The sequence below is a fragment of the Uloborus diversus genome, chromosome 10 (assembly GCF_026930045.1).
Source record: "Uloborus diversus isolate 005 chromosome 10, Udiv.v.3.1, whole genome shotgun sequence".
Lineage (NCBI taxonomy): Eukaryota > Metazoa > Arthropoda > Arachnida > Araneae > Uloboridae > Uloborus > Uloborus diversus.
Genome location: NC_072740.1, coordinates 78,613,582 through 78,635,563, shown reverse-complemented (window position 1 = coordinate 78,635,563; position 21,982 = coordinate 78,613,582). Strand labels below are relative to the sequence as shown.

The 21,982-nt window shown below is 32.6% G+C and overlaps 1 protein-coding gene across 1 annotated transcript in view; it reads right to left on the bottom strand.

Moving 5' to 3' along the window:
• Positions 1-6,546: 6,546 nt before the first annotated feature.
• Positions 6,547-21,982, bottom strand: part of LOC129231061 (uncharacterized) — a 77,716-nt gene continuing 62,280 nt past the window's right edge. The window contains exons 6-7 of the mRNA XM_054865309.1: positions 9,224-9,303; positions 6,547-6,852 (exon numbers count right to left, since the gene is read on the bottom strand). Of these exons, the coding sequence (XP_054721284.1) occupies positions 6,547-6,852; positions 9,224-9,303 (386 nt within the window). The remainder of the gene's footprint in view (positions 6,853-9,223; positions 9,304-21,982) is intronic.

Genomic DNA, 21,982 nt, shown 5'->3' with positions numbered 1-21,982 from the left:
ATAGCGTGTGGACGTCCAATACCATGTCGTCTACTGCTGGTTTCACCGTCATTCATCCACTTTGCATAAGTACTAATAACTGTAGGTCGCGAACAACCCACAAGTCGTGCAGTTTCTAAAATACTTGATCCGAGCCTTCGAGCCATTACAATCTGCCCTCTATCAAAGTCACTTAGATCCGCAGCCTTTCCCATCACACACAGAAGTAAGTGAAAGAATGATTCTTCAGACTCTCCAGCAGCAGTTATATACCACTTCCACCTGATCACGTGCCTTCCACGTCATCCAGACGAGTTCATTGCAAAATGTAGGGGTGGTCATAATGTTTTGGCTCTTGAGTGTTGTGGCTTTAATGTAGGGGGTAGTGTTGCACCTACCAAAGGTGCATCATAAAGTCCCAGAAAGTATTTTATGGCATTTCCTGCGTACGCGAAACAGTTTTCGTGAAATACTTGCATAGTGTCTTTTAAGTCCAGAAATTTACTAAGCAAATTCATGACTGCAGATTTTCCTTTCTGGAATATAGCATGTTTATTGGCAGCAAGAAAAGACATGAAAGAATAGGATGGACTTTTTCAATGTGCATCCTAAACTGATACGTAAAGTTTCTGCTCCATTTCACCTTTTCCTGGCTTGAGAGAGAAAAAAAATGTCCTTGTTTGGAGGAGTTCTAGCAGTTAGAATTACTAGATCAATATCATCACCCACAATAACTGTTAGCAAGATGGTTTGTTTATCGTTTTAAAATGTTTTGTGAGAAAAGGAATTTGCCGAAGTTGTTCCATGGTTTTAACATTTTTATGCGAGCCAACATAACCATCAGAACAAAGGTTTTTACAACGTTTTATATACTCCTCACATTTTACCTTATACGCCCTTAACTTAAAAAAGAATCGGAGTACTGTCAGTTTAATTTTAACCACACTGTACTATGTTTATTTATTAATTCATTTTTATAAAACTGAAGCTTGAATAGGTTTACAAAAGGCGCTGAATTTTATTTCCATTAATAAAATGTTTGAAATGTACATTTTGGCGGCCCTTAGTTAGGTAATCTTAATGCTCTCAGGCATTCCTAAATAATATTTTAGGTTGCATTTCAATTAAAATTCTACAGAAAAATTCTGCCATATTTTATTCATTCACTTCTTTGGAAAGGTTTTTCTTTTCTTTCTTTGTTTTCAGATCACTAAAATCAAACTAGCGGACCCTTTTTCATAAAAATTAAAGAGAGACCCTCACTCTATCCTGATTTGAATGTCTTCATCTTTTGTGACAGTTTTAGATACTTTCAATTTAATGCATTTACAAGATAATGAATTAAAAGTTATTTTCTTTTCATATATATAACGTTTGTATGTTGTAAAGGAATTTGGTTTTGGAGAAGAGGGAGGGGGGGACCGTCTGGCTGCAGCCTTAAATTAAGAAAATGGCATAAAATTCAACTGTGGTGCGACATGGATGTTGTTCATACCGTAGTGTGTTGAAAATAGGGAGAGGGGGGAAGCCTACTTCTGTACTACTCTGTTACAGATGTTCAATCAAAGCAAATAAATTTAAAGAAAAGAAAAAAGCTTGTAGAAAACTTTATTTAATAAAAAATACAGCATTACATAAATTGAGTAAAAAAATACTTCGTTCATAAGATTCATTACAAAATATTAAAATCAATATACAGAGTGATTATAATTAACATAGCGATTTTAAAGTACTCTAATTTAAAACTACTGCTGAGCATTAACAAATCTTGCCCAAGCTCAAAACTTTATCTTGCTCCTTGCTTGAGTATGTAAAGATTGAAACATACTTTGTTCATCCCAGTATAACCTGTAATGTATTACACTTTTAAATAATAGTATTTACCTGGCTCGAAATATTTAATCTCCTCAAATCAAATCAATTAAAAGTTTTAACGCTATATAGTGAGGTTCAACACCAATTTACAGAATGCAAGTCAAGCAGGGAAGAACGCAGGGTATTCCGATGAAATGTACGTTTCATCAACTTTTTAAGTAGTGATCTGAATAGAACTTTTTAATTCTTTAGTTGATATGATTTTCAGTATTGATTTTTTCTATTGATATTGATTTTTAATTTGATATTTAATGATGTATAGTATTCTTTAGTAACATTTTTGGAGTTATTTTTGATATTTAACATTGATTTAGAAGTGCTTTAATTCATGCATATTTTTACCAGACTACGATTTTTGCTGGGTTCGCGTTTTGGTTAATTTGGATTTTCTTTACTGTCGCTTTGATTCTGAAAAATAGAAAAAAAAAAAAAAACATTGGCTTTTAAACCTTTAGCATTTATTCCATTAGATAACTTGATACTTGCAAAGATACTTGATTTTACGCAGAAATAGATGAAAACAAGTGAAATCCCGAAATATTCCTCAGAAATAATCAGTAATGTTTTGGATTTTGTTTACGGTGTACTTACAGGGGTCTGTCCAGGATTTTTCACAGGGTCCGTTTTTTGTGAAAAATCATTTATTTTTGTGAAAAATCAATTTTGTAAAAAATCAAATTTTGCAAAAAAATTTTTTTTTTGTAAAAACGAAATTTTTGAATTTTGAGATGGCGCAAACTGCATCATTGACACTTAATGTTGAGTGTTTTCCCTCTTTTCTGTTAAGAATATCATTCTTGAGTGTTTTTCGAGTATGGGAGGGCGGCATCGCTCTTTGGGAGATGGGTATCCCTCAAGTATCAATATTTATTTACCATTCTATATTATGTTAAATTATACTAGAAATACTATATCAGGGTGGCGACAGGAACTGTGAAAAAAAGTTCCCTGACTTTTCCCTGATCAAGTGCACCAAATTTCCCTGATTTACGTTACCAATGATAATGGTTTTCTTTCTTTGCTCTACTTGAAATCCATTGTATGTTTGTATAAAATGCAGTATTTTAAATGTTTTAAGTTGGGTAAAGTTGTTGAACTAAAGATATATTTTAAAAAGATGCTACTTTTTCAATAAAATGGTTTTAAAAAAATATCAAGTCAATTTTGGGGGGGAACCCCCCCCCCTACAAAACAGTATATTAAATTTTTCTACATGGAAAGATTATAGAAAATTAAAAAAAAGAAAATACTTTACTTCCAGAAACAACTTAGCATAAGAATTTTAAGAAACTTTTAAAATCACTCTTAAAAACATGTGAGTATTTATGAAAGAACTAAAAAGTATTTGAAATTATATTGAACTACATCTTCAAACAGCATGATAATTGTTTCAAGAACAACAAGTAATAGTGAAAGAATAGAAGTAATGTAGTTATTCTTATTTAACTAATTGACATATTTATGCAAAATAGATGAAACCATTTGACATCCATTCATAGGGAGCTTTTCTCTAATCAAGAACATAGGTTTTAATGAATGAATACAGCATTTTAACAATAAAAAATTTAAGATATTTACTTTAGCACACAAGTGAACTCTATTTCAAATGATTTAAGTATGTAACAAAAAAAATTCTTAGATTGTTTTTGTAGCAAACAACTTTGAAATGCAAGGAAAAAAGAAAGCAATTAGTTAATTTGAAAATATATAAAAGAGGAATACAACTTGGTTATAAAATTAAAGAATCACTTAAGTCTGAAGAAAAGAAAACCTTTATAATCTGCAGTGACAACAAATAGTATAACTGCAAAAAACAAAGTTTTTTTAATTGAAAGTTCAATTTTAACAATTAAATTAAAAACGCGAAGTAGTAATAACTTTTAAGCTTTTATAGTATTAATTCAAAAACGAAAGATTTCTTCTTGAAATCTTGATTACAGTACGTTAATTACTTCGAGAAAATGGAATAAAGGCAAAGGAGCTAAGGCATTAATGAAGGCTTCCTCTTTGCCTGTATGGTTTTTTATTTTACGTAGCATTGAAAGTGTAAAAGGAAATTTCAAGCTAGATAAAATAAACAACCTAACAGACACAGAAGCGATCATAGGTAGTTCATCCTGTGGTTAATAAGTAAGATTCAATACTTTGACATTTAGTAAAAAAGATGCACAAATATGCGGCAGTGTATAATCGCACCTCATTTATTTTACTTTCTTTTTTTGAACAGATAATTGGCGGAAAATGCGTAGGGAATTAGAAGAGTACTTAATTTTGTAAAGCAAAAAAAAATTTTTTTTCTCCATAAAATCAATTTTCCCTGATTTTTTGTTATTTTTTCAAAATTCCCTGATATTTCCCTGACTTTTCCCTGATTAATTAAGTTCCCTGACTTTTCCCTGATCTGTCGCTACCCTGTATATGTATAGTATTTAAAAGAATTGTAATAAAGAAATTCAGGCAGGGGTTCAGCATTTAACTTTTTGAACCAAGACATTGTTAAAAAAGACAAAATTTCGTTTAAAATTTATAAACTCCATGATTTTTACAAAAATAAACAAATATTTTAATTGTTTACCTCTTAACAAAGCGTACTAAACATCGAAAATTTGAAAAATCAGATTCCCATAGCGGATGCAAACAGATCGCAATCCTCAAAGTAAAAATATCAAAAGTACAAAAACGGCTTGTAAAATAAATATTTCTCATAAAATTATTTTAGAATTGCACTTTAGAGTCCTATGATAAACATTTCATTAATGTCTGGACACAGTTGAATCAAAATAAATAAATAAAAAAAAATAAACCATCGATTCAGCATTTAAATTTTTGACTCGTAAAAGAAAATGGAATTCCGCTTTAAAAACTTAAAATGAGCGTTGTTACAAAAATAAAGAGACTTTTCATTTATTTGCATCCTAATAAAGCGAAGTTAGCTTGAAAAAAGAATAAAGTAGGATTCTCATATCGAATCTAAAAAGATTGTGCTTTTCAAAATGTAGACATCTAAAGAAAAAAACAATGAAAAAGAGTCCATATAAAATTAATTATCCTTTTTAGCATCGAAAATTCAAACCCATATAACTTTCTTCCAAAATATCAATTAAACATCACCCCACCAGACGCTAAGTTTAAAGTTGGTAATCCTATCTGAAACGATCACATCCCCTACCCCCCCAAATATCCTTTGCAGTTCTAAGTTCATTTCCCTGTATATTATTGTTTATTAAATCATGAGCGGGGAGAAAAGTGCTTACGATTAATTTTTTCAGAGAAGTTTGCAACAACACCGCTGCATAAAACAAACAAGCAAAATTATAAACCAAACTGACTTTCAGCTGTTAATTTCTTTCATAGAAATCAACAACATGCATTATATTTATTTGGCCTTAGTAGTTATTTATCGCTTGCAGGAGCCTCATAAGAGCGTCTTTTTTTTTTCTTTTGCAAAATTAGCAGATTTTGTATAAGGTAATATCTCTGATTAAACTTTAAAAAAGGTTCCAAACATTATCGTTGGAAATATGCTGCGTTATTTTGATTTGAGATTTGCTCTTCCAATAAACAATTTGTGAAAGATCCGTTTTTGTTTGTCAGAATTTTGTGAAGGGTCCGTTTTGGTTGGTGTGGATTTTGTGAAAGGTCAGTTTTGGTTGATCAGATTTTTGTGAAGGGTCCGTTAACGGACCCAAATTTCCTCTGGCCAGACCCCTGACCTAGGATCTGAAATTTAAACGTGTTTTGCTCAAAAAGTTTAAAAGTTCACCTTCATCCCATTGCTTCTCACTGCATGTGTTGGCCAATTTACTCATCCTTTATTTTCACAGGAGAAATTTTGCATTTGGTGTAAGTACTTCCCATGTCTGGAAAACTTTTGAACCGATAATCACTGCGGTCCTGCCAATTCAAAATTTTAGCGGTTCAACTGTAACTCCAAAGTTTGGTCTTATAAAGAGTTCTTTTATTATAGAGAGCTTTTTTTTTTCTTCGTCCTGGAGAAAGAATAAATATTTGGAACAAGCAGTGCAAAATTTGTTGGAAAATTGGCATTCCGATCATTAAAGAAAACATTATATATTTTGTAAAACAAATAAAGCCATAAAATCCAATGAAAAATCAGTATTGAAAAAGGCAAATGGGAAGAAATGATTACTACAAAAGATGGAAAAAACTGAAATGAAAATAAAAAGTGAATGAACTAATGTGAACTGGTGAAAATGCTTAATTCAGTCATAAGTTTTATGACTTTAAATGTGTTTATATTGTTAAATCTAAAGTTTTATTATTATTATTGTAGCATGTTTGTGAAATATAGAGCTATTTAGTAAAAAGGATGATATATACAAGTTTCGAATCTTTTAACCACGTATTTCTCTTTTTTTTCCTTGGAGGAACTAAGAAATTACCAGAGCTTTAGTTTGAGGAAACGAATGAACCTGTAAAATTGTATCAACAAAGTTCCATTTCAGAAGCATATGAAAGGTTTAAAATACTAATAACCTCACTCTCCATAAGTAAAGGCACAATGTGTTCACTCTTAAAATGTTCAACATGAGAGTTTGAAAAGCATGGAATGACAGTTACCATATCAAAATCTATTAGGCTGCTCATTCATTACAAATTGTACTCGACAAGATATAAGTTACTCAGTTTTAAATCATAACTTTCGTTATATCACTCTGTACAATGAATGAGTTATGCTTTTTTTGAACTAATGAACTTAAGAGCAGCAAGACATTCATCACACAATTCAGATGAATCATCGTCTCTGAGACCTAAATATAGCTTTTCCATCATAACGAGTGTTTTTCTACTTCTTTCAGGATACTCTATGTCAAACACATAAAAACAAGCAAAGAACAGAAGCACGGCCTCAAGAAAGTTATAAGTTTCCCCAACTTTAACTTGCTCAACTATAACTCTGAACAATAGTCCTTTAACATAGAAATCCTTATAGTCTTTGGTGTCTGCACAGATGTAAGGATAATTTTCTTGTTCATTCTGGAAAAAAAAGACTGGATTAAATGACTACAAAACAAATATTTACATGCATACAATAAAAAATAAAACCAGTTTAACGATAAACACCAATATATCATTATACTAAATATGACAATAAGTTAAGTCAAGTAAATAACACACTGGGGAATAGAAAACATAAAACAAACGAAGTCTTTTATTAAATAAAAGATAAGGAATATACAGTCGAACTAACTCGCTTATAACGAGCCCTGTTTGAACGAGGAAATGAAAAGACTTGGTTGGTACAATGCTAAGTCTATGGGAACAAAACTCTCTTTTAACCAGCAAACAACGCTTAAAGAGAGCAATATTTTTGTAATTCATAAAATGTCTCTTGATTTCCTCCTCAACCCAAAGTTAGGGAGAAGACATAAATTATGAGAGCAAATAATGACACAGCCCTTTTTTTTGAAATTCGTGGAGTAGAGGAGCATTTAAAATTATATACTTGTTGAGGAGAATGTTATCATTTCCGAGATATACTTCCGAGGATATTGTAGCTGAAAGTTAAGATAGAGAAAGATAAAAAAAAAGGGAAAGCGACCACCATTACTACAAATGTGAAGAATTTGAAGTTAAAAACCCATTGACATACTTGACTTCTAAAGTGCAGAAAAACTTCAAACTATTTTGAAGCCACGGATGCACATAGCGATGTTTTCCGAACCCCATGTTCGTCGAAACAATAACAAGCAAGATTAAATAAGATAGTTCTAATCAAATAACCAACTTTTTCGGTATTGTACAGAAACATAAAAATAACAAAGAAAGCATGTATAAATTTTAATGATTTTTTTTACGAACCCGATTTTTACAAGCACTCGGTTATAATGACAGGGTTCCTACACTTGTGGTTAAAATTCCATGACTTTTCCAGGTTTTCCAGGTTGTGTTTTACAAAATTCCAGGTTACTTGCTTCATTAAAATTAAGTTTAATTATTTTGAAAATATCATAATTTAAACTATTTAAAGTAGCCATGCAAAATAACTGAAACTTTTCCCCTTAGATTTAAAAAAAAAAAAAAAGAAATCTTGGATTTTTTTCTCTCAAAAATTTTAAGTTTTTTTTTCAACATTTTGTTCAAAATTGTTCTCATTTGTTTGCTACTTTGTTGAAAACAAAGTTCCTATTTTAGCGTTTCTTCGATGCCAACGTGTCATGCATAATATTTGAGTTTTGCTGTAATCGTGCAGCAATCTTTTAGCATCCGCTTTTGGTTTACAATACAATATTTCAGTTATTTTCTTATTAGTATATCACACAAAACATAGTGAGCAAAATACAAAGCTATTTTTCAGTATGAAGTACTATATAATGCATAATACAGCAATCAACATTCGCTCATCAAAGGCCCCATGCCAATAAATAATCATCAGTTTTGTTTTTCTTTCGCATATTAAAGGGTAATGGTACCAGTACAAGGGTCAAGTAACAGACAGTCATAAGTTTGGATTTAAATAATAAGAATTTTAGGCGGGTAAAACTGATGTTGCTGTGGCCCATGAATACAGTGCAACCATCTAGTGTTATTAGAGTAAATTTTATGAGCCATTTGGTATTTACAAGGCAGCGGTGGAAGGTTATGAACAGCTGACATGAAGTCAGTTGGTGTTTCATGTTCATTTGAATTTAATAAAGCTTTAGTTCTAAAAATAAAGAACTTTTACACATTTTTAAGAGAAAAGGGGAATTTTATCCATGACTCATCCTATTCTGGGCATCATCAGATTTTTCGATGTCTGTTACTGGGGTTCGGACCTTTCTTCCAAACTGATGAAATAAGAATAGAATTAACTAAATTGGAGGATCCAGAAGCAGCCAAACAATGACAAGATATAGTTGCACAAGAGAAAAATAGTATAAAAATTGCAAATACATTAAAAGGCTCAGAAAATTGAGTTAACCTGAGAGCAATGTCTTAAGTATGTCTGTTACTGGTGCTGGTACTCTATTATTTTTCTATTTTTTTCTTTTTCTACCTCCCTCCGTTTCATAAAAACCTTTTTAAAAGACGGAAATGTGCCCAAAAAGAAAAAAAAGAAAACCTTTTAGCCTTTAATGAAGTATGTCAACATTAAATGAAACAGTTAATTGCATATGTTTCTTCTTGCACCAGATGCACCTTTTTGCTTTTCTCTTACAGTTTTTCGAAAGCTATAGCAGTAGATATACAGTTCCTTAAAAAGGAGGCAAACAAAACACTCATCTGATATGACAGACTTGTGAATTTTCATGTTCTTAGGTGTTTTCATAGGTCAACTCTTATTTTCCTCTACTTATCTCTCTCACAAACAAGCCACAACCAAGTGTTTTCAGACATTTCTCAAATGGAAAGATAAATTACTCACCGGAATTTCAAATCTCAAGAATGTCATTTCATCATAAACTGTTGGAGGAAGCAGTAAAATAGATCCAACTTCGATTGCATCTGCATACAAAGAAGACATTTTGAAGAATTTGGTAGCAACAACAGAAAGTAAAACATGTAAAGATTTTACTCAAAATGGGAAGCAAAATCATGACTTAAAATTTTGAAATATGCAAGTTTGTGGCAGTTAACATAAATTAAAAAAAAGTTAATACAAACGCATACAAGCAAAATTCTGAAACTCAAAATCAAGAATTAAGCACAGAAAATACAAGGAAAACTAGGCATTTTACTTGTAGGTATTTAAAAATGTTTCCAAAACAAAATTACATTTCAAACAAGAGTTGGAAAAATATATACAATATTTACCACAGGCAATAACATCATCACTTTCAAAAATAAATTACTAAAAATTTAAAAGCATTAAATACAGACATTCATGAAAAATATTTGATGCTGTTGTTTTTAAAAGGTTCATAAGAGAGTTTTCAACGGTATCATATGAATTATTAAAATTTGATGAATATCTGGTTTAATCTTTTGATGAATAAATACATACTGTTAAAGACTAAATAATGAATTACAAAGGTAACAACAACACAACAAAATATTTTGTTTCCTATTTTTTAAATTTTATTCAATCTCTAACTAACAGCATAATATTTCACCCACTAATACCAAACAAATATTTCAAATTTAAATACCCATTTAAAACCACAAGTAAATTCAACTTCACTTTTAGCTGAGTAGTATTAAAAAAGGAACATTTAGTTTCTATTTTCATTTGTTAATTTGGTTTGGTTTCATAAGCGCATAACTAAAATAATTTAATTTGAATTGTAGGTCGAGGCATTGTGATTGCATCTGCTAGTCTTTGGCTTTACATCTCCCATTTGCAAGTTTGCATCCACACATGCTGTTTCTACATAACCTTTTCAGTCACCATATATTAAATGTAAGCATCTAGTTCATTATAAGTTGTGTGGTCAATGATATTCATCCTAACAGTGAGTAATTAGCAGTGCCATGGCCCCCCACAGTCTTCAGAAGTGATCTCAAGCTCAAAAAGCATTTCAAGTGAAAATATACTAATGACAACTGTGTTTGATAAAAAAAATGCATTTTTGGATTAAATTTTTTGGATAAATTTTCAACTGGACTCAATCAGATATCTCATCATCGGAACATCTAGAAACGTTATGTTTTTTTTTTATGGAACTAACAGAAAGAAAAGATGTTGACTTTGCTCTATGAAATTTCTCAGGAGAGAGACTCGTTTTACTACATTGTTTTATTTTTAATGATAGTGGCAACCATTTCAATAGGAAACAGTTAAACAATTTTTGTGGTTTCAATTTTTGCATAGACAGTGATGCATTTAAAAATAAAGTAAAAGAAGTTGAAAATAATTATTCTTTCAAAGAAATTATTACCATTTCAAATGTTTTGGAATGTTTTGGTTGGGAATTACAGGGTTGGGAATTGTTTGGTTTGGAATTATTACCATTTAAAATGTTTTGGTTGTTCCTTACAGGGAAATAAAGCCGAACTCACAAAAAAAATTCTTTCTTTCAACAAACATTGCCCTGCTAGCAAAAATGTCTGAAGTATCGGAGCCAAGCTCAGACCAGAAAGCAAACAAAAAAATATCCCGTGTGAACTGAGAGCAATGAAAATGCAAACGAAATGCTGCCTGTTATAAATTAGTGCTGTTTCGGAAAATATATTTTCAAAAGCGTTTAGTCTTGCAGACATTGAATATTCATTGCCACGATTTAAAGAAATGAAAATACAAATAATTGGATTGAGAATTATGAAGATATTTGTAAATGTCCCTCCCCCTATACGCTCAATGTCGCAAAATTGCTCCCAAATTTTTTCTCAACTCTCTTGCTTGTAAATTACATTACGCTAAACATAACACTTTTCAGAGTCACAAATTTCTAGTTCTATATAAAAGTATAGTGACCGCCGCTTATTAAAATCACATTCGTTCTCAGGACATTTGATTTTATAAAGAGGCTGGTTTTATAAACCGGCATACCTACATTAAAAAAAATGAAAGGTTTTGATGTTTAAATACTTTAAAAAACGAAATGAATTACGCCATTTATTTTTGTTTTAAGTATTTCAAAATACAGTTGTAATTTTAACTAAACATGAGAGATTTTTTTACACAAGGGTCTTAAAATATTGGCTTATTGCAGTTTGGTCAACAGAATTGGAGAGTAAAGATTCAAAACAGCATCTAAGAGTTTACAAAATGTTTTGTAACGTTCAACATTTTATTTTCTTTTTTGCTCTAAAGTAGTACATCGTATATTATCAAGCGCTTTTTTGACATCCATTGAAGAGGCAAACTCAGTGCTGAGATTTCCTCATCTTCTGAGGCCAATTCCTTGACTTCTTGGCACTTCTTCATCAATTTTTTGCGTATGATGTTCAAAATTTTGATTTTATAAAACGGCAAGAGTGATTTTATTAAAGGATGATTTTAACATGTTTTTGTATCGCAATGATTCTGTTCTTTCAGATTTGATTTTAAAAAGCGGCTGATTTTATAATCCTGTGATTTTATTAGCGGCGGGTACTGTACATACATATAGAGAGAGTGGATTCAACTTTTTATTTAGGAGTGAGTCATTACTAGATCTGAGCAATATGACTCCAATCGTTTTAGAAATAAGGGTTCCTGCAGGGAATTTTCATATAAAAAATTCTTGAAATTTTAGTTTTAGACGATCTTCGGAAATGTTAAGGAGATGAGAGGTGTGGTGGCCTGTCACAGCAATTTTTCGAAATTGATACCCTAAAAACGCAATTGTGGAATGCTTCGATTATGTCAGGAAAAGAGATGGGGGGGGGGGGGATCTCTCTCCCGAAAATTTTTTGACATTATAGTTTCAGACCATCTTTAAATGTTAAGGAAAAGCAAGATTTGGAGACCTTTTCACAGCAATTTTTCGAGATTGAAAATCCATAAACGCAGTTTTCGACGATCCTTGGTAACGTTAGCGAGAGTGGAATCGCGGGCTCTGCTTCGGAACCTTTTCAAAATTTTTAGTTCTAAATGCTGTTTTAGACTTTCTTTGGTAGTTAAATATCTTTGGAAATTGTCAGGCATAGGATGGGTTTCTTGATTCTCCTCCCCGTCCCCAGGTGGCAATTTTTTAAAATTGAAACTCCCAAAAAGCAATTGTGAATTTCTTCAACATGTTAGGTAGAGGCAGGCTCAGGGGATCTTCCACGGAAATTCTTTTCAATTCAAACCTTAAAAATGCGATTGTAGTCCATATTTGGTAATTATAGGTGGCAGTCATTATTCAAAACTGAAGCGGCAAAATCAATTTTATCTTTGATGATGTTAGAAAAAGGAGTTTTCGAAAGCTCTCACCTGGAAGTTTTTTGAAATTGTAGTTCTAAAAACGCAGTTTTAGTAGATTTTAGGACCTGCGGATTATACACCGCCACAGATAATACGCAGGAAAATATAGTAACAGCTGAAATTTAGGGGTAAAGAAAAAAAAAAGGAGTCAGAAGGTAAAATCAAAATGAATACTTCCAGATTTATAGCGTACAACACTAGTCAAACACCTAAAATGCATCTGGCTCAAAAATAGCTATTTCTGAAGTATTTTGCTGCGCTAAACATGAAAATCACCATAAAAAATTAAGATTAGCTCTAGTTGTCAAGATACAGAGCCAACTAGAATAGTGAATTCAACTAATGGTCTTTATTTTCCTGGCAAATAGAAACACATGGGACTGACTGTCCTCCAAACTTCAACCCTAGGTTGGGATAGAAAATCTCACAACATGAAAACGGAAATGGACTCAAGAAGTTTAAATTCTGGGAAGAGCCCAAAGCTTCCCAAAATCAGCAGAAATTTGGAGTTCTGGGTAGATCTACCCATTTCTGCTTCCCCGCATGCTCATTCTGCTGGGAATAATGAAGATCTTCGTGAAAAATGTGAACGAAGTAAATTTTTTAATACCTTAGAGAAAATTTTTAAGATATATTGAAGCTAAGGTTAAGGAGAGAATTTTTAACGGCCCTTCAAATATGCGCAATTATAAAATGAGCGTTTTTGGGGAAAAAAAAATGCGAGGAGAGAAAAAAACACCCAAGAAGCCTCTAAGGGTATATTACAAGTATTTCTAAGCGCAAGAGGAGAGGAGATTTAAAATTGTTGGTTAAACCCTGTGGGAGTTCTGTGACCATTGATGAATGATGTGTCTCTGAAATGCCACTTTGTTCACTTCTTCCAGGATATTTTGTTTAAAAACTAAAGCTATGAGCAGTGAGCATGAGGAAACGTTTCACCAAGATATCTTTCCAATAGAATGCAGATATCAGGATCATTGACCTGAGTTACTGCTCACCAAATGCTGCTAAACTATTACAAGAAATGGTCCTTCTTTGACAGTCAAAAGTAATAAAAAATGAAGCGTTTACAGCAATCAGCCAAAGACAACCACTGCTCCACAAAAATTAGCATTGTTTAATAAAACAAGATCTATTTAATAACATTTATTGCACAGGATTTATATTCCTTTTTAACATTACCTTTAAATCAATGTGTGGTTGCTGTGAATATCTTTCTCCAGTGGGCTTTTATGTATCTTGGAAATAAGAGCTAATAAAAAAAAAATTCCACTACTATATTTGTTTTTCTCGACCCAAAATTAGTAGGATTGAAATCAGGATGCAGACCAAAAGTTCTTTTTTTTTTGACTAGTGTAATCGGAACACATTCACCCCTGTAATGTACCTTAACTATTTCCCAGAGTCGCATTGCAGATCTTCAGTACAGAACCTTCCTGTATTAGTCAATATTCATTCACAAATATACTTAAGATTGAAAATGAATTTATGTATGCTCATATTGTAGCATTAATGCATACAGGGTGTTCCGTTTTAACCTACAAAAACCTTTATTTTCGCAACCGTTAGTCCTAGATGTATACTTCCAATTGCAAAAATGTTCAAAATCAGATGCAGAGTTAAGATATTGAAAATTTAAAGTAAAAATAAAAAAAGGCAAAAAATACAAAATTTAACTTTTTATACGGGCCCCAATTCTCCTAACTTATATTTAAGGAAATAATCTCCATTGAAAAATAATTTCAACACAAAAAGTTTAAAATCAGTACGACCAATATTCACCAAGATATGAAACACTGCGTTTTGTGACTTACACCACTTTTCACTCACCGTCAATAATAGCTTTTGGGGGAAAATGTAGCAGTTGACATGTGTTTAAAATGATATGTGTGCATAGAGTGGTTTTTCAAATTGTTAGATGCTTTGTAGTGCGTTTTTACATATCACGGCATAACATTTGTATTTATTTTTGAATAGCAATGAAAAATATAAAGTCCCTGTTTTTCTTACTTAGACAGCCTGTCATTCTTCTGAAAGGGCGATAAGTTCCATTCTCATCTTCTGTATGGTAACTTAAAACTTTGAAATGGAATATCTCCTTGAGTTTTGGTCGCACAAATGTCAAGTTTTTTACGCCAGTAATAGTTTTCAATGGAGATTATTTCTCTAAATATTAGTTCGGGGACCTGCGGCTCGTGTAAAAAGTTAAAATTTGTTATTTTTTTGGCTGATTTTTATTTTTGCTTCAAATTTTCAATATCTTAACTCTGCATCTGATTTTGAACATTTTTGTAATTGGAAGTATACATCTCGGACTAACAGCTGCGAAAATAAAGGTCTTGCAGGTTAAAACGGAACACCCTGTATATTTTTCAGAATACGCCTCTCCCATTGTTTTTACTATATCAAGAAGCGATAAACAATAGAGGAGGGTGCATGCCCTTAAATATAAGTACGTACATTATAAGGTACCCAAGTTCATTTAGAATCATAGTTATATCTGTGAATGTAAGTTGATAAATATAAAGGAAGGTTCTTTTACAGAAGATCTGCAATGGGACTCTGACAATGCAACATGCAATGCATCAAATATCCTTTTTTTTACCATGTGAATATGTTTTTGGAAATGGATGATAGGAGTGGGTGTTTTACTCCAGTTTTATGCTGAAAAAATAACTGAAAAAATTGTAAAACAATCTCTTGGAAAAAAGATCGATTTTGAGAATATTTTAAAGGTTTTAGGGGAGGATACACTCCATGAGTCTCCCAACTTGCTCCAAATGATTATGCTTTTGAAATTTGCCACTTTCTAGTTCTCCAGAAGAATACTATTGGCTATTATAAAATGCTTCTATCTTCTCCGAATAAAAATAATGGCTGAGAAATTGTTGAAAAACATTTTTTTAAAGATTGATGTAATGGGGTGGGGGGAATCCTTTTTAGATTCAGGGGATTAATTTACATAAAAATCAGCAAGAATTTCTTTTTGTGATGCAGTCAGTGTAATAAAGTTAAAAATCACTAAAATTAAGTTTGAAAAATAAATAAGCATATAAACAAAGACAAAAAAAATTTCATTTTTTAGTTATTATTGAATTTGAGGTAGCGCATGTCCAAATAGCTTCCAATTTCCAAAAATATTAAAATATTTGCAAGATGGAAAAATATAGAAATCTCAAACACAAGAAGTAATATTCTGCAAAGTCCAAATAAGTTCAATGTTTCAATGGCTCCAAAAATAAAGAAGTTTATTATGGATTGATATTAAACATAAATTGAGCTAATCTCTGGTCAAAATAACTCTTGATTGTCACAAATATCGAAATATTTGCATGATGGGAAAGGTTTGAAGTCTCAAAAATGAGAAGCAATTTTTTGCCATACTGCATATCGAAAACATGTTCAGAAAATTGCAATGATGAAATAGTCTTGAAAATTATTTAAGTACAATCCAATGATTTTCTAAAGAATTCAAGCACTAAGAAAAATTTTAATTTTTTTTCAAGCAATTGAAAATTCACTTTTTTAAGCACTTTTCATGGGTTCTTTGAGGGCATACAAACCCTGAGGGAATAAACACAAGGTAACTGCACCATATACAAAATTGCATGGCCGAAATCACCAGTTAACAAAGTCAATCAAGTGTACAAGATAGTAGCTAATGCAACCTGTGTTTTAGTTCAAGAAAGTAGTTTATTTCATCAGGATTCATACCCTTCAGGGAGAAAAAAATTCAAGCACATTTCAAGAGTAGAAAAATATTTTTTAAGGTACTTCCATAAATTTGTGTTAAAAATATTGCATGCTGATTTCATTTAATTCAAGCATATAAATTACAAGCAATAATATAAAATGTATAGAGGATTGACTTTTGTGTTTTAGAAAAAATAAATTTACATCAATAATAAGATCAATTTATGCTTGTCCCAAGTTTTCATACAATGTCTAGAGCGCAAACTTCGGGAATGGTTATTTCTAGTAGAAGACATTTATTTGGCTCCAATGGATTGCGCTGGATGAAGTCTTTTATGTGATGTATAAGTTAAGTTTTCACTTCAGTTGTATAGAATTACAGGTAAGAATTTTCCAATTTTTACTTTTATAATTTCTACCAAATGAAGTGCCGTGTCAGTAGAGCAAATTAAGAGGAAAATAAATTAATTTCCCAAACTACTTTTACATAATTGAAAATAATTTTTCAGCAATGAAAATACTTATGTTTTTTAATTTTTGAATCTTTAATTAGCAATGTTCAATGATCAAAAATTTGGCAATTTGTCTTGTCTGTAGCACATCACATAAGCAGGGCCCAATTTCTCAATAGGCAGAGTAGGCAGCTGCCTAGGACGGCAAAATTTTCAGGGGTAGCAAATTTTACGTTTTTTTTTTAAATGATTTCTTTTGAAGTGATATTCATTTTCCATATAGTGACATCTTTTCTTGTAATTCAATAATGTTTACTTTCACTAATCTTATGAAAATGAGATATTTTTGCAAGCATGGTAATAGATATGTGTAAAACAATAAGTGTGAAGATGAAAAGCAGTGTTGATTGAAGTAAAGCAAGTGTCATAGCGTTTGACCAGGAGCTCCAACAAGATTGGAGTTTGATTAAGATTTTTAGTGCCACAGTAAAGTTTATTCGATTATGGTTTCTTCTGTGATTGACGTGTATTTTCTCTTCTATATTATTAATATTCAAAAAGCTTTTCTGTTAATAGCATTAAGTCTGGGCCACAAATGAAAATGAGTGATGGGCAAAAAAGGCTGAATGATTTTAAATGAGGAAAACATGCTTAGTTAAAAACCAAAGAACAAAAAGGAGTCTTCAAAAAGTTTTTAAAATGTGATACATATTTTTCAAATGGGCAGTTCCCATAAGCAGAATCTTTGGACTTTTTGGAATGTAATCTAGTAACAATTTACAAGTGAAATACCATCAAGCAATGAGGAGTGGTAAGAAACGTAAAGTGAGCGAACATAATAAAACAGAGGACATTTTTTAAATCGTTGATTCATAGATGAAAACAATTCTCAATTTGCCGAATGATAAAAAAAGAGCATATACAAATATCATACATTCATAAGACCTAATCAGAAGGAATATTAAGCATCATTAAAAACAATTTAAAAAAATTTTAAAAAGAAAAAAGAAGCTTAATGTTGCAATTTTGCTTCCAAATAAGGATTTTTTAAGGAGGTCAGTGACCTCCCATCGGGGCACCCTGGCACCCCTTGAATATTGAATGCAATCATATCTTCATAAGTTTGACAGTTTAATTTTCGGAACACTATTTTTTGCGTTTTCTTTTAACCACGGAATTTTTGTGTCTTTTTTTTTCTTGAGGGGAATTGGCAGCAGATTTTAAATCTTCCTAGGGGCGGCGTGGAGCTAAATTCAGCTCTGCACATAAGTAGAAACCATTTGTTACTGAACTGATGCATACATTTTCACAATTATTTCTTTGTGCAATGAGTGTATTGACTATCTCATGATTGAAAAGTAGTTTAATTTCTTAAAATATGCTTCTGAAACATTACTTTCTCCCCAAAATTTGAGTTCTCTCAATTTTAAATGAGTTTAATTGAGTTTAAATTGAAATTGTCAACGTGAGATGTTATGAAAGTATAATTCAATAGCTATCAATTCAATATCTATCAAAATTTCTGGCAAACCAAGCAGTGCTTGGGCATTCCAGAAATAAAATTATTTTCATTTATCATTTTTTTTCCCATAAAAGACAGAGTATCAACTATATGTTTTCTCTTCTCCTTTCTTTCACTGAAAATTAGTTTAAAAAACATTTATGTGTTGCTCCAACAGTGATTTCCCCGGAACACATATTCTCAGGCAAGAAAAAGAGAACCACCCCATAACAAGTAGAACCCAAATACAAGGAGTATAGAAGGGGTGTTGCCATGACAGCACAGTCTTGCCCTGGCTCCTATTCAATGATAGGGGATTGTTGTAAGGGCTTTTTTAGATTTGAAAATAAGCAGACAGTTCCAAGCTTGGATATATTTCACGAAGTAAACATTTCGCAGGAATGAAGAATGAAATTCATTTATAAAAGAACTGTGAAATTAAATGTATTATTTGCTTCTAAAAACTCTTAACTGGGTGGTATTTTATTAGTAGTTTATAATGCTGCATAATTATGACAGCAGCTTCAGTTATTATATGTTTTTTTGACACGTTGCTATTTAGCATTTCTATTGCAATTTTGTAATTAATCAGTACTATATATGATATATTTGTATTTGTTGCATAAAAACTTTTCTTTTTAACATGACAGTTATTAGTTACTAGAATTAACACGCTTTACTCAGAAAATAGATATACTAAAGACAAATATTACAAAGTGTAAGTAATAATATGAAAACAATTGGACCACCGCATGTGCCTGCTATGAGCTGGTATCATACTAATTGTCTCCAAAACATTATTTAAAAGACATCACTTGTATGCATGTATGCATTCAATATTTAAGCTTTATATCAATAATGTCAGTATTTTTCAAGGTGAAACCAAAGGATCACAACAGATTTTCAGAATGTCCCCCACAAATATTTTAAAAATTAAATTGCACTTTAACTAGATGTGAAAGAAAAAAAAAACCTAGATAGTTCAACTGCAAACTCACTTCCAAAGGTAAAGGGGTCTCGGCCTTTCACTTTTCAGAAATAAAAATTGATTGATTGAAAAATGATTTTTTATGGGGTGGATTAAAAATGAATTTAAAAGCGACTTTTCAAATGTACAAAACATTTTGCAATGTTTGGGAGTCCCTTAGCACCTATAGCTGTGCAGGTTGGTACAGGCTAGTTTAGAACCCTTGAAAGGGGTGCTCCTTCAAAGAATTTTTTAATAAATATCTCGAGCATGCATATTTTTATCAAATTCTTTTTCTTTTCGGGTGGGAACGGGATTGTGCTCTAATTATGAGTTCTTTACTTAAATTCCATTTTCTACAGGAGGGAGTAGGAAATTTTCACTTTCTTTGAAATTTAACTAGTAATACATTTTTAACTCTGATTCTTCCCAATAGATGATTTAAATCATCACAAATCAAATATAGATGACAGTTTTACAGCGGGGACCATTTCCATTGATTGTACTCTCAAAAGGAACTTTGCTTCAGGGACAGTACTGCTAAGTGGATATCCCGGCTGGTAAAAACCATTTGTGTGTGCATAAATTTAAAGGAAAATATGGCACTAAGAAAAACACAGTGCCGCTGCTGTTGGCAGCATCTAGTAATGCTTGCTCATAATGTTTTAAATAAAATTTTAGAACATTTATAATTCTTGATGGTAATAATCAATGCAAATGTAAATGAACTAATAAACACATTATATGAGGACAAAAGCAGGGGTGCCGCAGTTCAGCAGCACCTATACATGAGCCGCCCCTGAAAAATTTACTGAATGTAACTATTGGGGGGGGGGGGGATGTGAAGAATACTAATTAGGCATGTTTCTATGGACAGTTTCGACCCCGCAAATAACCTAATTTTCACGGCTTTCCTGTTATTTGCCGGGGAAATGTGGATCTTTCCCCCTCCTGCTTCTTTCTGGAGAAAATGTGGAGTTTTTACCCAGAATTCACTATACAAAACAAGTTCATCTACACTACTGGTCATTGAAATTGCTATACCAGGAAGAAAAGCAGATAACAAAATAATATTTATTGGACACATACATAATGTTGGAAATTACAAATGATTGAATTTTCAAGAAATTTGGGTGAATAGATCCTGGGAAATTAGTACCTAGAACTACTACCTCTGGCAGCAATAACAGTGCTTATAGGCCTGGGCATTGAGTCATACAGAGAGTGGATGGCATGTACAGGTACAGACCCCCATGCAGCTTCAACACAATGCCACAGTTCATCGACCGTAGTGGCTGATGTTTGCTGACAAGCTCGTTGTTCAGCAACCATTGACCAGACATTTTCTATTGGTGAAAGATCTGGAGAACGTGCTGGCCAGGGCATCAGTTGAACATTTTCCGTATCAAGGAAAGCCTGCACAATACCGGCCACATGTGGTCGTGCATTATCCTGCTGAAACATAGAGTTTTCTAAGGCTCGAATTAAGGGTAGTGCCACAGGTTGTAACGCATCAGAAATGTAACGCCGACTGTTCATAGTGCGAACAAGAGGTGACCGAGATGTGTATCCAATGGCACCCCACACCATCACGCCAGGAGATGGGCCAGTATGACGATAGCGAATGCACGCTGCCAGTGAGCGTCCACCACGATGCCGCCAAACACGGATGCGACCACCATGATGTTGTAAGCAGAACCTGGATTCATCAGAAAAAATAACGTCTCACCATTAGTACATCCAGGTTCGTCACTGATCACACCATTGAAGGCGCTCCTGTCTGTGATGCAGTGTCAATGGTAGCCGCAGCCATGGTCTCCGAGTTGACAGTCCTTACTGCTATAAACGTCGCCGAACTGTTTGTGCAGACACTTGTTGTCTTGCAAATAACCCCATTTCTTGACTCAGGGCTCGTGACGTGGCTGTACTATGGCCATGCGGATAACATGCCTGTCCTCTCAGCTGCTAGTGATTACTGGCCTTTGAGAACCAGCACGGCAATCTGTATTACCATCCTGAACCCATTGATTCCATATTCTGCTAACTCATTGGATCTTGATCGACGCGAGCAGCTTTACTGCGGTAGGATAAACCACAATCCTGGTAGGCTACAATTTGACAGGGTTGCCAGATTGGGGGAAATTTCCCCATTTTGGGGAAATCTGGTGCTCTCCGGGGAAATTTTGGGGAAATGGATTTTGAGGGGGATTTTATGGGGAAAATTTTTTTTCTTGGGGAAAACCTGGGGAAAAAAAAACCTCGGGTGAAAAAAGGATTTTTTTCGTATTTAGAATCACGTCAAGAAGTAGTAGAGTTTGTATCAAACAGCTTTGGTTTAGCTTTGCTCAACTTTATGGAATTCACATTTCGCATTATGTGGAATATTATGCAATGGAATTCACATTAATGTTCTGCGTGAGTACCTAGTTGATACGTGAAATAGGTAAAAATAAGTGTGATGAAGAAGATTCTTGGATAAATATATACAAAATTCATAGTTTAAATGTACATACAGAAACAGAGTAGTAAATGCGAGTAGAAAAAATAAACCTTTGGCTATTTCTTATCTTTTGGTCAGGCGCTTATGACTAGTGGCACCCGCACGGCTTTGCCAGTAGTAGAAAATTAAAAGGTCTTTTGGTTCCCCTGCATATTTACAAGTATCGCATGATGAATTTCTTGCCAATTGGCTTGCCCACGTTACGGTTCCACGTTATGATAGCTTGGTAATTTACTCGTCC